Genomic DNA, 16,013 nt, shown 5'->3' with positions numbered 1-16,013 from the left:
CGTGCTCAATGAGGCCTCTGTGTGGCGACAAAGAGCCCTTCAGAGGCCAGCCAGGGGGCGGGATTCAGATGAGAGCCTGGGCATGGGGAAGTGGAAGGCCCAGAGGCCTAGGTCCACCAGGAGGCTGTGTCTGGGTGCCTGCAATTTTGGGTCCCTTTGGAAGAGGGGGCTGGAACCCCAGGGGACAGGGCCTACAGGCAGCAGAGACGGGGAGGCAGGGGTGTGGGGGTTCTCCCCTGATGGCGGTGATAGGTTTGGGGCAGGATGCTGCCTCTGAACCCACCAGCCCCACTTCCTGTGACAGGAAATCACAGTGGCAAACCCCCTAACCCTCAACCCCCTCCCCACACAAGAAGATGAGATTCTGAGCCCTCTGCCCTCAGGGATCACAAGTTCCCAGAGCCAGAAGTCATATTCCTCAGGGACTGCCTCACTCCCTGGCTTTAGTCCCAGAGAATGGCAGCTGTCCCAGACAGCTCCATCTCAAGGTGGGTGTCTGGGTACCAGCCTGCACCCCACATCCATCTTGTTGTCCCTCCTCTCTGTACCCCTGGCTGGGGACAATTCCCCCTGGCTGCATCTTTCACTTTTCCACTATCTCTGCCTCCCTCTTCTCCCTTCTTCACCTGCGCCCGTCTGCCCCCCCCCCCCCGTGGCTGTCTCATCTCAGCTACTGGCTCTCTTCTCTCTCCAGCTCCCCCAACAACCAACTCGCCTTGTCTTTTCCCATCGAGTCACCACTTCTGAGTTTTTCCACCGACATCCTCTACCCTCTATGTCCTTAACTAGTCTGACTAACACCAAGGGCACCCATGTCAAGTGGGAAGGAACTTCGGAAAGAAGGGTGGGGAAGGCCTGGGGGAGGGGCAATCCCACAGCTATTTATAACCCTGGTTGCTCAAGACTCACCCTTCGCCCTCTCTCACAGGCCTCCTTCCTAGCACTCAATAAAATTTAGTCACTGGTTCTGGTAGTTTGTTAAAAAGCCCTTCTGAAGTGTCCAAAGGGATCCCAGGTCCTATGTTGGTGGTACTGTTACATGCAGCGAGTCGGAACTGACTCTGAGCTGACCCTCCAGTAGGTTCCCAAAGGCTATAAATCCCACAGAAGATTACTCACCCTTCTCCCTCGGAGCAGCTGATGGAGTCAAACCACTTGCCTTAGTGCTGGCAGCACAACTGCTTACCATGAGGCCACCAGAGTTTCAAAAGGGCTCTTATAGGTTCACCCAAGTAGACATTATTTTTATTCTTTTCTATTAAAGGTATATTTCCCAACATCTAACTTGGGTAATCTGAGACTTGAGCACTGTTATGGTTTCAGAGAAATAAATATGTAAGCTAAGGCAGCATAATAATTCTTTGTTGTATGAGTTAAACTTATATAGCACTTACTATGTGCTAGGCATTGCTTTCAGGAGCTCTGGAGGTACAATGGGTTAAAAGTTGGGCTGTTAACTGAAAGGCTGGCAGTTCGAACCCACCAGTTGCTCTGTGGGAGAAAGATGAAGCAGATCCTCCTTTTGAGGGTGAAGGCTTGGAAAACTCCATGAGACAGCTCTATCGGTCCTGCAGGGTTGCACTATGAGCCTGGATGGATTTTGAAGGCCAACAAGCAGCACTGCTCTAAATAAGGGATCCTCTCAAGTGAATTCATTTTAGCCCTCACAACCACAAGGCAATCCCCTACACACACGCTATTATTAGGCCCATTAAGGGGTGAGAAAACTTCTGCCAAGCCAACAGCTGCAACTGCTGGGCTGAACCATGTCCTCTCACTCAGGGGAGGTTCAAAGACTCCAAAGGGGAATAGGAATGGATACATACTATCTGAGTCACTGCTAGGTACCAGGTCCAGAATCATGCATTTGACACATAGTATCTCTTTTAGTCTCACTACAGTAACTTGAAATAAGAACAAACACTTAATGTGTACTTAAGATATGCCAGGCACAGTATTATGGCTTTATATAGTTATTAATTAATTTAATTCTCTCAGTGACCCTCAGAGGTCAATAATACCATTATTCTCATTTCACAGAGGAAACTGAGACACAGAGCCAGAATTCAGACCCAGGCAGTCAGTCCCCATTGTTTCAGGGCGTAGGGCTCCCCATGCAACTCTTAGCCAGCACAATTCTGAACCACAGCTCAGTGAAACATCGGGTCTCCTTATGACACCTGGGAAAGCAGGAGGCCTGCAGCCGTGGTGGCCCAGGGAGAACAGGAGCCTGGATACCACTACTTCTCACAGGCCTGGAACTCTGAGACTCTGGGGGGACTGACTGGTCAGAAGATAGAGGCAAGGGGGACCCACAAACGCAGAAAACGAGTTTGAAGCTATCAGGGGGTAGATGGATCTATAGGGCTGGAGTGTTGTGTGCCTGAGACTCTGGGCGCACGGGGGGGGGGGGTCAATGTTGATTTAGATTCATTGGGGTATGTGTCCTACTACGAAATGAGCACAGATTGGGGCCATGGATGGCTGGGATCTCTTCAGAACTCGGGCACTGGGCAGGTGGCATGGGGGCTCGAAGAACCTAAAACACAGAGACCTGTAGGAGACCAGGGGATGTAGAAGGCCCCAGATTCAAATTAACCCTCAGTGGGTCTACACCAGGAGTAACTGAAAGGCTAGCTGTTCAAACCCTCCCGGAAGTGTGCAGATGAAAGTCCTGGCTGTCTGCTGCTGAAGTCAGAGCCCTGCAGATCTGACTGAGTCCCTTCTGCTCTGCACACATGGGGGGGGGGGGGTCACTGTGATTGGGAACCTACTTGATGGCAAGTGAGTTCTAGTTTAGGGCCTACACTAGTGGTTTTCAGTGGGAAGTGGTTTTGCCTTCAGGGGACATTTGTGAATGTCTAGGACATTTTTGGCTATCTCATCAGGGCGTGACTAATGGTATCTAGCAGGTAGGACAGAGATGATCGCAAACATCATAAATGCACAAGGCAGCCCTGTCCTCTGCAACACACCTCTCTCACTGCCGCTGAGTCAGAGCCTTCTCACAGGGTGACCCTTCACTGGGTTTCTGAGGCTGTAAACTGAAAGGAAGGAGATTGCTCATCTTTCTTCTGAGAAGCTGCTGGTGAATTTAAACCACCAGTAAGGGGCCTTTGGGTTAGCAGTGCAACGCCCTACAAATCGGGCTGCCTGAGCTCCTGAACAAACAAATGAATGTTTGGTCCAAACTGTCAACAGCAGGAGGCTGACAAACACTGCAATGGGGAGGTGAGAGTGCTGGGGGTCTTAGAGCAAAGTGGGCATAGATTGGGGACCACATAGGGACCTGGGCTCTCTGCAGGGTGGAACGTCTACAGGACATTCAGTGGAGAAACCAAGGTCTCCAAGGACCCCTGGAGGCGTCTAAGATCCTAAACTACAGAAGGGAGTGTGGTGAGTCTACGGGGACCCTTAAGAATGTATGAGTCCGAATAGCTTAGTGTGTTCTGAAAGGTCTGATATTATCCTCAGTTGCTCTAGCTGCGGAAGATAGGCAGTATCCTCCTTCCATACCTTTACGATTTAGGGGTTCCGAACCCCATGGAGGAGCACCGAGTGAGAACTGGCGCCACTAGTGGTGAAGTAAGAACGTATAAGCCCCCAGGTTCTATTTGGCAAACCGTAGATCTACAGGAATTCAGGATTCATAAGGGGGCAGGACTCTAAGGGGGAAGCACATAGGATTCTATACGGGGCTGCTCAAAAGGGCCCAGAATTCTATAGGTGCTTGTAATGGCAGAAGACTTCACGTCTAAAAGAAGCCAGGTGCCCAAGGGGAGCCTAGCAGTAACTTGGAGGATCCGTAAAACCTTGCGATGAAATGAATCTCTATGGAAGGTCTGGAGGCGCCCCAAATCTTAGAGTGGACGTGGCGGGTCTGTCTACAAGAGCCCCAAACCCTACAAGGAACGTGGCAGTGTGCACGGCCGAGACATGCCGGGCAGACACTGGGAGTCAGGCTCTGACCCCACCCGAGGCCTCGATCCTCACCTGCTCCAGGTCGGGTGGAAAGCTGCCGCAGCTCCAGAACCGAAGCCTCCGCGCGCCCGCTCCGGGATGCCCCCGCCCCCGCCGCCGAGCCGCTCTAGCCGCCCCAGAGGCCGCTTTGAGCTCAGCTCCACTCCTCCCGTCGGCCACTCTAGCTCGACTTCTGCCTGGTCCCGGCCTCGGCGACTCCACTCCTCCCGCCTCCCGCTCTAGCACGCCAAGGCGCCACGCTGGCCAGACAGGACCGCTCTGGCCCGTCTCGGAGGCTGGCGTTTCCGGGTCTCTACTGCCCGCGTCACTCTCCGGGCCCCGCCCCCAGCGCGGCGGGAGGTGGGGCCGCTTCCAGCCCTGGAGCAGAGCTCGCACCCGGGCTCTCCTCCCGACCCTGTCCGCTTGCTCGGAGGGCACTGAATTCTCACTTGTACCTTTCCCACCACTTTCCTCTAACGCTGGGAAACCAACAGAGGTTCGAACCCACCTTCGCCTCTGATATACACTTCTTGCCACTTTTTTTGGGGGGAAAAGAAATAAAAAAGTAATTGTTCTGTGTCTCAGTCATCCCATCTGTACAGTGGGGATAAGCGCTCTACTCTACCTTCATCTCTTACGATACAAATAATGACCCCAAAATGCCTCCAAACCCTCCTGTCAACTTGCAGCTTCGCAGGGGCTTCCCCGCTTAGCTATTGTTTTCTTTTCAGGTGGCCCCGCAGCCTGCAAGATGCAGGACGGCGCTCAGCAGAGCACCTGTGAGGGCGGAGATCAGCAAGTCCCGGGATGTGTGCGCCCGGGAGCCAGCCGGTGCTGCGCCCTCAGCCTCAGTTTCCCCATCTGCATAATGGGGTGAGCGACCATCCTCCGCCGGGCAATCGGGAGACGCGCACGCCAGGCCTGATGTCCGCATCCCCGCCCTCCGAGCACTCCTCTGGATTCGTTTCCCTTTCGTGACCCCCTTTGACAGGTGGGAAAACTGAGGCCCAGGGAGGGGCAGCGCTGGCTCGGCGGGGCCCCGGGGAGACCCCTCCACGGCCCTGCGGCGCCCCAGCCCCTTCGCCCTGGTCCCCACTCGCCCCGGCGCAGAGGGGAGGGAGGCCGGGCGGAGCCGGGGCAGGGACAGGGTACCTGGTGTCCGCGCGGGGGGGTGGCCGGCGGTGCACCCGAGGTCGGGCTCGGCGATCACCGGCCCAGCGTCCCGGCTCCCGCTTCCTGGCTCCGCGGGGCAGGAAGTTGGGGCGTTTTTTCCGGAGGCCCCCGCCCCGCCGCCCCTCCCCGCTTCCTGCCCTCGCCCCGCACCCGGCCGGCACCTCCGCTTCCTTCCCCTTCGCGCCCCGCTGCCCGCGGGCCCCGCCACCGCCCCGCCCTGGCCGCGCCCGCCCCGCGGCTCCCCGGCCACTTGCAGCCTCGCCTGCTGTCCCCTGTGTCCCGGGTCCCTGCCGTCGTCTCTGTTCGCTCTGCGTCTCTTTCCTTTCGCCCTTTTCTTCTTTAGAATCTTTTCGAAGCCTCTGCTTCTTCCCTTTGCCACATTCTGCCTCGGAATCTCTCTTCCCATCTCTGCATCTGTCTATTCCTCTGTGTGTCTCTCTCCCTCTGTCGTTTCTTCAGTGTCACTAAGCCAGCCTCCCCTCTGTCTCAGTGTCTCAGTCACTGTCTCCATGTCTGCACCTACGTGGCTCTCTCTCTGGACTCCCTGTGTCTCCACGTTGCCCTTCCCTTCACTTCTCACCTTCTCCTGCACTTTACAGCTTTGTCTTCAGAAGACTTTGTATCTGTGCTTCTCTATGCTTGCCCGCTGCTCCTCGGCATCACAGCCTTCCCAAACCACCTTTGTGACAGTCAGCCCACGGAGAAGTGTGGCCCCAGTCGGGGAATTCAGTACTGCCAATCCCCATGTCGCGCCCAGTGTTTGCAAAGCTTAAAGCACTGGTGCAGTGGTTAAGCATTGGCCAGCTAACTGAAAGGTCATCAATTCAAGCCTACCAGCTGCTCTGTAGGAGGAAGAGGTCGCGCAATGTGCTCCTGAGGATCACAGCCTTGCTTAAATATGCTTTGAATAAATATGGCAGCCTCATCCTCACAATCCTCGACAGTACACACACACACACACACACACACACACACACACACACACACAACTTGCTTCAGATCAGGGGCAGGAGCTGGGGCAGAGTCCCAGAGGGGCCTTTTAATTGGAGTGGGGACCCACCCACTTCAAGAGATTTTGTTTCTTTCAGGGAATTAGCCAAGTCTACCTACTAGAACTCAGTTCCTGTGATTGGGGGTAGGAAGGCGGTGGTGGGTGAGAGAAAAATGGCTTGGATTCAGAATTCTGAGTTTAAGGGAAAAAGAGGCTGGGGGCCTGGGCTCCTGGGTCTGAGGGAGGAGGGGGCTGGGGGCCTGGGCTCATGGATCTGAGAGGAGGGAAGTGGGAGCCTGGCTGAACTCTTGGGTCTGAGGGAGGAGAGAGGGCTGATAGGGACTGGGACTCCTGGGCCCCAGGAGAGGGAGGGCCCAGTCCCAGGAGATCCATGACTCCTGCCAAGGTCTGCAGTTGGGAAGGATTTATTATCACTAAGTGGCCATGACAGAGCAGTAGCAGGGAGGGAGGACACTAACGAGGCTGCTACAATCAGCTCCCCTTGAGGCAGCGATTAAAGGCTCATTACCCTCAGGGAGGGAGTGCAGAGCCTGGGAAAGGAAGCTGGGGGAGGGTGGAGTAAGGGTGTGAGGAGGGAATAGGGACCATTTGGGGGGAAAGAGCTAGCACCTGGGCAGGGGTCAAGCCTGGAGAGACTGCAGGAGACCTAGGAGGCAGAGAGGAGACCTGCAGGCTACTTCTAAGAGAGAAGTTGTTGAAGAGGAGAACTTTGCAGAAGGCATGAGGAAGACTCTGAAGCTGGAGCAAACGGGCAGGGCAGCTGTCCAGGGTCATGGCTTCTCCAGCTGGACGTCTCCCACATGGAGGCTGCCCACGTCCTGGTAGGTGCCCTGGAGGCCCCGGGAGATGTCTTCATACATGGAGCAGTCATCGAGATTCAGGCCCTGGGGAGTGACACACAGTGGAAATCAGTGCCCTAAGGTCCCTGCCTTGGCCTCAGGGAGGAATGCAGTGCCTGCCTTCCCTCAGCCCCACTCCACTCACCTCATACAGATTTTCATCCTCATAGTCATCCTGGATGTCCACCCTGAACTTCTCATTCTGCCATCGTTTCTGTTGGGGAGTAAGAGGGTTACTGGAACACTCAGTGAGTGAAGGGCAGGTCAGCAGCTTTTGAGGGCAGGTCAGCAGCTTTTGAGGGCACACCAATAGGTTTTGAGACCCTGCTGAGAGGAGTGGGATAGCCTGGGATGTGAGCTCTGACCACTGTCCCTTACAGGATGGGAAACTGAGGCTCAGCCAGGGCCAGGGGGGTGTCCTCGGTCACATCCAGTGAGCGTCTGTTTTTAGGCTTTGCTATTTGTTTGGCATTGGTATTCTCCAAGAATGTTAATCATCATAATAATAATTGCCTTACAGTATAAGCTGATTCTAGGGAAGGTCAGAGTCAGCCCCCATCTTCCCCAGCCTTGGCTTCAGGTGGGGGTGGGGTGGGGGACTACATCCTTCTAGTTTGGGGCTGAGGAAAGTGAGACTTCCTGGCAGGGGAGGATGAGATCTCTCTGAAGGGTGACTTGGGGAGTTGGAAAGCCCTTGGGGAGAGACAGCCCTGGGGAGGAAAGTGAGGATGTGGGTGAGTGGAGACTGAGACCCCCAGGTAAGAGAAATGAGGAACTTCTTTGGGGGAGAGCCAGCAAGGGCCCTCTCCTCTCAGCTGCACTGCGGGAGAAAGATGGGCAGTTTACCACTGGAGGGCCAATCCTGGGTCATTTGTGACTTGACGGCTGGTGCATATGGCCACGCGCGCGCGAACACACACACACACACACACACACACACACACACACACACACACACACACACGTGCATTCTCTATGACCTCACCCACCCCCTAGGCGGCGGACGCTCACATTCTCCCAGCTGTAGGACCCTCAGATTTGCTCAGCCACCCCGCCCTCACCAGCTGACCCAGGGCCCTGGCGGCCGCTCACCCTGAACAGCAGCAGAGTTCCGGGTACCACAGCGCAGAAGAGCAGGATGATTCCCTCCGCCGTGATGATGCGGTTCTTGGTGCCCTCCCCCATGTCCAGGAAGGGTCTCGGGATTGGCTCTGCCGGGAGGAGGGGTCTGCTCAGAGCCCTGGCTTCCTGCCCGCCCCTCATCCTCCAGCCCCTGCGCGCATGGAGAGCCAGAGTCCTTCTGGGGTGTGACAGGTATGACACAGGGTGGCTCACTCACCCCGCACACGGAGGTAGGTGCCACACGAGCTCCTGGTGCTTTTTTCATTCGTCACCTTGCACTGGTAGATGCCCCCATGGCTCTTGTTCACCTTGGAGATTTTCAGCTCGCCCTGGGGTCCTTGGTCCATGTTCAGCGGCATCGCGGGCCATGTGGAGTTGCCCGGGAGGATGAGCCACCATGTGACGCTGGCGTTAGTGCCATTGTGTGGGCACAGCAGGTGGGCCTCTTCCCCCACGTTCACTGTCAGGGAAGGGGGGCCCTCGTCGACCCACAGGGCTTGGCATCTGGGGTCTGCAGAGAGTAGACTGGGTCAGAGGGCCAAGTGTGGAGAGAAGGGCCAGGAACTGATTTCGTGAAGTAAAAACACTCCTGAGGTTGTGGGGAGTATGAAGGACCCCAGGTGGGAGGAGAGGTACACCTTGTACCCTTGGGGAGAGAGTGAAGACACCCCCGAGTAGGGAGGAGTGAGGACACCCCAGAAAGAGGGAGAGTAGGGACTTGGATGGAGAAGGAGAGTGGATGTTCAGGGAGAGAAAATGAGGAACCTCTGGGTGGGCCTTAGTCCCTTCTCCAGAGCCATCTCCTGCCCCTTCCCACAAACCACTTGATGCTTTGACCCCAATAAACTATCTGACTCTGAGGTGTTTGGCTCCTTAGCACTGGAAGGCTTCTGGAAACAGCCCCCCTCCTCCTGCTCCAGGCTCGCAACAATGGGCTTACACACAGCAGAGACTGAGGAGGAGGCAAATTTTCAACCTGTTACAGGTCAGGGGGACCCTGGTGGCCTCACAGGTAAGGAGTTGTGCTGTCAACTCAAAGGCACACAGTTCAAATTCATCAACTTCTCCTCAGGAAAAAGAGGGACAGTCTCTTCCTGTGTGATTTACAGCCTCTGAAAACCAACCTAACGGTCTGCTATGAGTCAGTTCTGACTCTGAAGCACACAAGAAGAACCCTATACGTAGGGGTCAGCTTGGCAGCACCTAACAACAGCCACTTGCCGGCTCTCTGCCTCCTAGCCACTCAGAATGACCAAGCTGATGCCCCAATAGTTTACAAGGTTGTTTTTACAGAAGCAGATTGCCATGTCTTTCTCCTTTGGAACAGCTGGTGGGTTCAAACCACCAACCCTTCTATTCACAAACAACCACTTTAACCACTATGTCACCAGGGCCTCCTTCCTGCCCACATACTGTAAACACTGCTTTGAGTAAACAGGACTCATGAGTCTAAGGCTGTAAGATGAGCAGAGAGCCTCATCTTCCCCCTTAGAAGCAGCTAGTAACTTTGAACTGCCCACCTTTAAGTTAGAAGCCTAACACTCAACCCACTTTGCCACCATCGTCCCTTAACCTCATAGCTTCTTCCAGAATAAATTTTCCATCCCTTCCTCCTGGAGGCCTGTCATGTGTCTACTTCCCACCCTCAAGCTCTAGGCTACTCAGTAGATTCTCTCATCACTCCCATTTTATAGGTGGAATGGTTGAGGCCCACAGATGGTACACTAGTTTCCAGAATCCAGAGTGGTCAGAGGTAGCCTCTGTGTTCAAACTATCACATTTCTCTGCTGGGATTGAAGGGCCATAGTTTGCCTTGTGGCCTTGGCCCATTATCTCTTTCTCTTGAGTTTGTATATCAATTCAAAGCTCAGATCTGGGTTCTCACTCAGCTGGCCTGGGCACTGGGAGGTGCCAGAGTGATTGGTGGAAGTTAGCCTGGCAGGACCTGCCTGGCAGAGAAGCCCCAGTGCTCAGCACCTCCATCCCCACTGCCAGCCTGGCTGTCTTGAGAAGGCAGGAGGTGGGGAGGAGAGATGGAGGAAGGGTCGAGAAAAGACGCCAACCTCATGGTCACTGGCTAAGACTCCGATATGGGCTCCAATCCCTGCAGCTCAGTGGATTTCCTCTCAGCACCTCAGTCACAGCTCCTGCCCTCAGGGGGAGAGGAGAGGCCTGGATGGGTGCCCTGCCTCTCACAGAGGAGTACCTGGGTTTCAGGGTGACACTGGAGAGAGCTTTTTCTCTCCTATAGACTCAGCACCGCCCAAGGCCCCTCCCCCGCCTCCCTGCCCCAGCATCAGCTGGACCTTACTCTTAACTTCCTTATTTTGACCTGGGCATAATGGGGGGTGGGGAAAGCAGCTCTCCCTTCAGCCTCCCAATATAGAACAGTAGACACCCCCCCCTCAACTTCACTGAGGTCCCCTGAGACCCACATCAGACAAGAGACTTGGGTTTGGGTTTTTTTGCTAGGAGTTACCTTTATACCTGAGGTCTCTGTGCTGGGAGCCTCCTAGACCCCCCCCCCCCCAACACACACACACACAGAAAGAGAGAGAAGCCAGCTCCCTCCACCAGCAGCTCTGTGGAGAAAGATAGTCAACTCCCATGCAATCTACTGCCTCTGAAAACCTGCTGGAAGATCAGCGATGTGCCAGCCTCCTAAAAGCGAAATCTGGTGGTATAGTTCATAAGGAGTTCAGCAGCTAGTCCAAAGACCATGCCTCTGAAGGTTAAAATCTACCAGCAGCTCCCCTGGAGAAAGATGGGCAATCTCCTCCCCTGTGAAGCCCAGTGGAGGGTTCTGACCTGAACCATGACTTTTAGCATCCTAAACTGCAAGGAAAGACATTCCTGTTTGTTAAAGCCACCTATTTCTGTTATATTTCTGTCTTTCTGTTATAGCAACTCTAGGTAACTAAGAAGAAGCTATGGTGGACTAGTGGCAAGAAGTTGCATTGCCAAGCCAAAGACAGGTGGTTCAAATCCACCGTCTGCTCAGGGGAGGAAGATAGGCAGTCTCTTCCTGTTGCATTTACTGTCTCTGAAAACCCACCGGAGGGTCAGCTATGAGTTGATTTGACTATAGCACATAACAGGGTAACTTAAGATACCTGCGGTAGCACGTACTTCCCACGTTAGTTAACACATATTCAACTCTGGATTTGTTCCCCAGATCACTAGGCTGCAGGTACTCGGATGGCAGGGGGCAGGGACTCGGCTTTGTTTACCAGTGTGCACACCTCACCATCATGGCGCCTGGACCCTCCCTACTTGAAGTTCAGCTTAAATGACAGTCAGTTAAGCATATGGCAGACAGACAGATGGATGGAACTACATTAGGGGACTTTTCCAGCATCCCGATCCCTCTGGCTCTCCTCTCCCCCTCCCCCTGGGCTCTACACCTTCCTTCACTCTGCTGTTCCCCCCTCAACAACCTCCCTGGATCCCAGAGCACCAGTCATTTGGCCACATACCCAGACCAGCGGCAGAGAACAAGAGGAGGAGGTAGATGGTGGCAGGCCGACCTCGGAGGACCTCTGAAGCCCCAGGCATCTTTTCCCAGTCGTGGGTTAATCTGGTGTCCTGAGGCACAAGACCCCACCTCAGCTTGGCCCCACACCCCACCCCACTTCCTGCCCAGCCCCACAGGAGATGGGCTCTGTTGGCTTCTGGGCAGCCCCACTGGATGCTCATAGGGCTGTGAGGGGAGAGGAACTGCTCCTTGCACCTGCAGGTGCCACAGTTCCCCGGAGGCCAGACAGCTTGGATGGGGGAAGGTCCGGCTCATCACTGTCACTCATGATCCTCAGAAAGGGAAACGAGAGGCCTGGGCGTCAACTGCAGGCAGACGAAAACGCGTGAGGCAGACAAACATGCTGAGCTGGGGCTCTGCATTGCTGGGCTTGGCGAGAACTTGTCCCTTCTCTGTATCTCGGTTGCCTCACTTCTTAAGGTTGAGATGAGGGTATCAAGAGATTGTACACACGCCACTGTGAACACAGGTTCTGGCTCACAGCTGCTGTTGGCCACTGGCTGTTCCTCAGGAGAAAGATGGGCAGTCTACTCCTGTGTGCCTCAAAGCCTCTGAAAACTGGTTGAAAGGTCAGCTATGAGTTGGTTCTGACTTGACAGTACATAGTAGACCCCACATGATGGTCACCCCAAAACAAAATGAAATGCTGCCTGGACCAGTGTCCACCCATGATTGACTGTGGATCAGACCATTCTCAACCATAGTTTAAGGTGGGTTGTTTGGGTTTTTTTTTGTTTTTTATTTTAACTCATTAATGAAAAGCTTTCTTTAATTAATGAATGAGGGTAAAGCTGGCTTGATAGAGGGCATAGGAGACTGGATATACAATTAGTAGATAGAAGAATGCTAGGGAGCTCCGCTGGCTTAGTGGTAAGGAGATGCACTACCAAACCAAAGGCACACAGTTCGAATCCATCAGATGTTCCATGGGAGAAAGATGGGCAATCTCCTCTTGTGTGATTAACAGCCTCTGAAAACCTGCTGGAAGGTGAGCTATGATATGATGGATCAGTTCTGATTTGATGGCACACAATAATAACAACAGATTAAGACTGTGAAGTTGAGTACAAACTATCTGTTGTCCTAAAAGACAATAATACGGAAACATTTGGTTAGTAGTGCAGCAGGCTACAGAATACACCTAATCTCTCTCTCAACTCTCATTGCCTTCAAATCAGAACCAACTCATAATTGACCTTGTAGGAGGCATTGGGGCCTGTAAATCCCACAGTCAGTACATTTGGTACTAGCAGTCAGATCAGGAGATGTATTGCACTGGGAAAGCCTGTAGTGAAGGTTATTTTTGTTGTTATGTGCCATCAAGTCATTTGCGACTCATAGTGACCCTATGTACAACAGCCCTAAACCCTGCTCTATCCTGTGCCAATCTCACTGCCTCTGACACACCCATCCCGATTACCCCAGTCACTGAATCAATCTACCTCATACAGGGTCTTCCCCTCCTGCGCTGTTCCTCCACCCTACCAAGCATAATGTCCCTCTCCAAGGACCTGTCCCTCCTTGCAACATGTCCAAAGTATGTCAGACGAAGCTTCAGAATCCTTGCCTCCAAGGAGTAGCCTGGTTTAACCCTCTCCAGGACGAATTTGTTTGTTTTCTTGGCAGTCCATGGTACATTCAGTACTCTTCTCCAGCACCACAGCTCAAAGGCATCAATTCTCCTTCTATCCTCCCTATTCATTGTCCAACTCTCTGATGCATAACAAGTGATTTCAAAGACCATGGCCTGTATCAGGCGCACCTTAGTCTCCAGAGACACCATTGCTCTTGAGTACTTTAGAGAGGTCCCTAACAGCAGACTTTCCCATTGCAATACGTTTTTTGATTTCCTGGTTGCTGGTGCCAAGAGTGTTGACCGTGGAGCTGAGCAAACTGAAGCCGTGAACAATCTCAATCTCTTCACCATCCATCCTGATGCTACCAATTGGTCCAGTGGTGAGAATCTTTGTCTTCTTCACATTGAGCCTCAGTCCATACTGAAGGCTGCAGTCCTTGACCCTCTGCAGTAAGTGTATGAGGTCCCCCTCAGTTTTGGCAAGCAGGGTTGTGTCATCTGCATAACGCAGATTGTTAATAGATCTTCCACCAATCCTGACGCCACACTTCTCCTCATAGAGCCCAGCCTCTCAGATAATCTATTCTGTAGTGAAGGACCTTTCCAAATTATGGAGGAGAAAGGTGCATGTGATTCAGATCATGGTCTTTTCAGTCACTTGCTATGCATCTGCGAGCTGGATAATGACTAAGGGTGACAGAAGAAGGATTGATGCCTTTGATGTGTGGTATTGGGAAAAGTGCTGAAGATCCCATGGACTGCTGAAAGAACAAATAGGTAAGTCCTGGAGCAGGTGCAGCCATAATGCTCCTTGGAGGAAAGATGATGCTTCATTTCACTTACTTTGGGCATGTTGCTGGGAGAAGGTAATCCTTGGAGAGGGACATCATGTTTGGAAAGGTGGAGAGTCGGTAAAGGAGAGGAAGACTCTCAACCAGGTGGAGCGACACTGTGACTGCAGCAATGGGCTTGACTGATGGTGTCAGAGATTGTGAGGATGGCACAGGCTAGGATAGGGTTCAGATCTGTTGTTTCTAGGGTCGCTATGAGTCGTACTCAACTCAGCAGCTCATAACAACAACAGATCTCACAGGGAGCCACGGGCAGAGTCGAGTCACAGGGAAGCTGTCTTTGGGTTCCTAGAGCAGCTCTTTATGGACTACGTCACCAGAGCTTTCCACAGCTGATACAGAGCTCCTGATACTGTCGCCTTTGAGCTCTCTTTCCTTGTTATGTGCTGTTGAGTCGCCTGTGACCCATAGCGACTCTTCCCTATCCTGAGGCAGTCTCACTAAATCTGACATACCAACCCTATTACCCCAGTTATTACACAAGAAAAAGAAAAACAAACCCCACACAACACAAACCATTCACAACTTACTTCTTACTTTTTGACCCCTTGATTTACAGCCCTGCTCATAGTCTAGGCAGCTCTGGTGTTGCAACATGTTACATGTTGCACTGTTAACTGAAAGGTCAATAGTTCAAATCCACTAGCTGGTTGGTCCTCAGGAGAAAGAGGGGCCCTATCCTCCCTTAGACATCTGCATCTGGCTTTTCCCAAGCAGCTTGGAAGATGGTAGACATTCAGACTGAGCGTGCCTGCCAGCAGCAGCCGACATTCTTCCATAGCAGAGAGGGCACTGTTGGGTGATACCAGCAAGGAGAAGCTCCCAGGTTGTCCCAAGAACACTGGTCTGGGCTTCAAGACGCCCACGGAGGCCACTGAGAGCACCTACATTGACCCTTTCACTGGTAATGTCTCCATGTGAGGGCGAATCCTGCCTGGCATGGTGATGAAGATGAAAATTCAGAGGACCATTGTCATCTGCCGAGACTCCCTCCATGACACCCGCAAGAACAATTGCTTCGAGAAGCATCAGAAGAACATGTCCAGGCACCTGTCCCCTGCTTCAGAGCTGTCCAGATCGGCGGCACTGTCACCGTTGGCGAGTCCTGGCTATCGAGTTTCAACGAGCTTAGGGTCACCAAGGCTGCCCACACCAAGAAGCAGGCCCAGAAGGTTTGAGCCGGACACCACCCCGAAGTGAAATAAGGCTATTAAATTAAAACAAAAAGCTGCAGCTGCAGAAGACTGAGGGAGTGTCACTATGAATGAACTCCATGCAGGGTCTTTTTATTATCATCGTTATTGAAATAGGAGTCTTGGTAGTTAAATGAGTTAAGCATTGGGATGCCAAACTAAAGGTTGGCAGTTTGAACCCTCTAGCTGCTCCCATAAAAATGCACAGCCTACTACAATCCCAGAGGCGCACGGTTCGAATCCACCAGATGCTCTGCCGTGGAAGGAGGGACAATCTCCTCCTGTACCAGTCATATCTGATTTGACGGTACACGCACACAAAAATAATAAAAAAATTAAAAAAAAAATGCACAGCCTAGGGGAGCTCTGGTGGCCTAGTGGCAAGAAGCTGCACTGCAATCCCAGAGGTACACTGTTCGAATCCACCAGATGCTCTGCTGGAGAAGGAGGAGCAATATCCTCCTGTACCAACCAGTCAGATCTGATTTGACAGTACACGCACACAAAATAATAATAATAAAAATGCACAGCCTCGGCGAGCTCTGGTGGCCTAGTGGCAAGAAGCTGTACTGCAATCTCAGAGGTGGTTGTTGTTAACGTGCCATCAAGTCGCCTGCGACTCATAGCGACCCTATGTACAACGGCCCTAAACGCTGCTCTGTCCTGTGCCAATCGCACTGTCTCTGACACTCCCATCCCAATTATCCCAGTCACTGAATCAATCCACCTCATAGAGGGCCTTCCCCTCCTGC

At 53.1% G+C, this 16,013-nt stretch overlaps 1 protein-coding gene and 1 pseudogene across 2 annotated transcripts; one reads left to right on the top strand and one right to left on the bottom strand.

The window, feature by feature from the left end:
• Window positions 1-6,915: 6,915 nt before the first annotated feature.
• Window positions 6,916-11,661, bottom strand: CD79A (CD79a molecule, immunoglobulin-associated alpha). 2 transcript variants are annotated; one of them, XM_006900923.1, is made up of 5 exons: window positions 11,583-11,661; window positions 8,324-8,617; window positions 8,077-8,195; window positions 7,130-7,198; window positions 6,916-7,029 (listed from the first exon to the last, which is right to left on the bottom strand). In XM_006900923.1, the coding sequence occupies exons 1-5, from the start codon at window positions 11,659-11,661 to the stop codon at window positions 6,916-6,918; spliced, it is 675 nt and encodes a 224-aa protein (XP_006900985.1). The 2 variants fall into 2 exon arrangements, with proteins under 2 accessions (XP_006900985.1, XP_006900986.1); XM_006900924.1 differs by having other exon boundaries at window positions 8,435-8,617.
• Window positions 11,662-14,793: 3,132 nt separating this feature from the next.
• Window positions 14,794-15,246, top strand: LOC102855187 (annotated as a pseudogene).
• The last annotated feature ends 767 nt before the right edge of the window (window positions 15,247-16,013 follow it).

Source organism: Elephantulus edwardii, unplaced genomic scaffold (genome assembly GCF_000299155.1).
Source record: "Elephantulus edwardii isolate Elephantulus edwardi_28Jun2011 unplaced genomic scaffold, EleEdw1.0 scaffold00302, whole genome shotgun sequence".
Lineage (NCBI taxonomy): Eukaryota > Metazoa > Chordata > Mammalia > Macroscelidea > Macroscelididae > Elephantulus > Elephantulus edwardii.
This window is presented reverse-complemented; position numbering and strand designations above follow the sequence as displayed.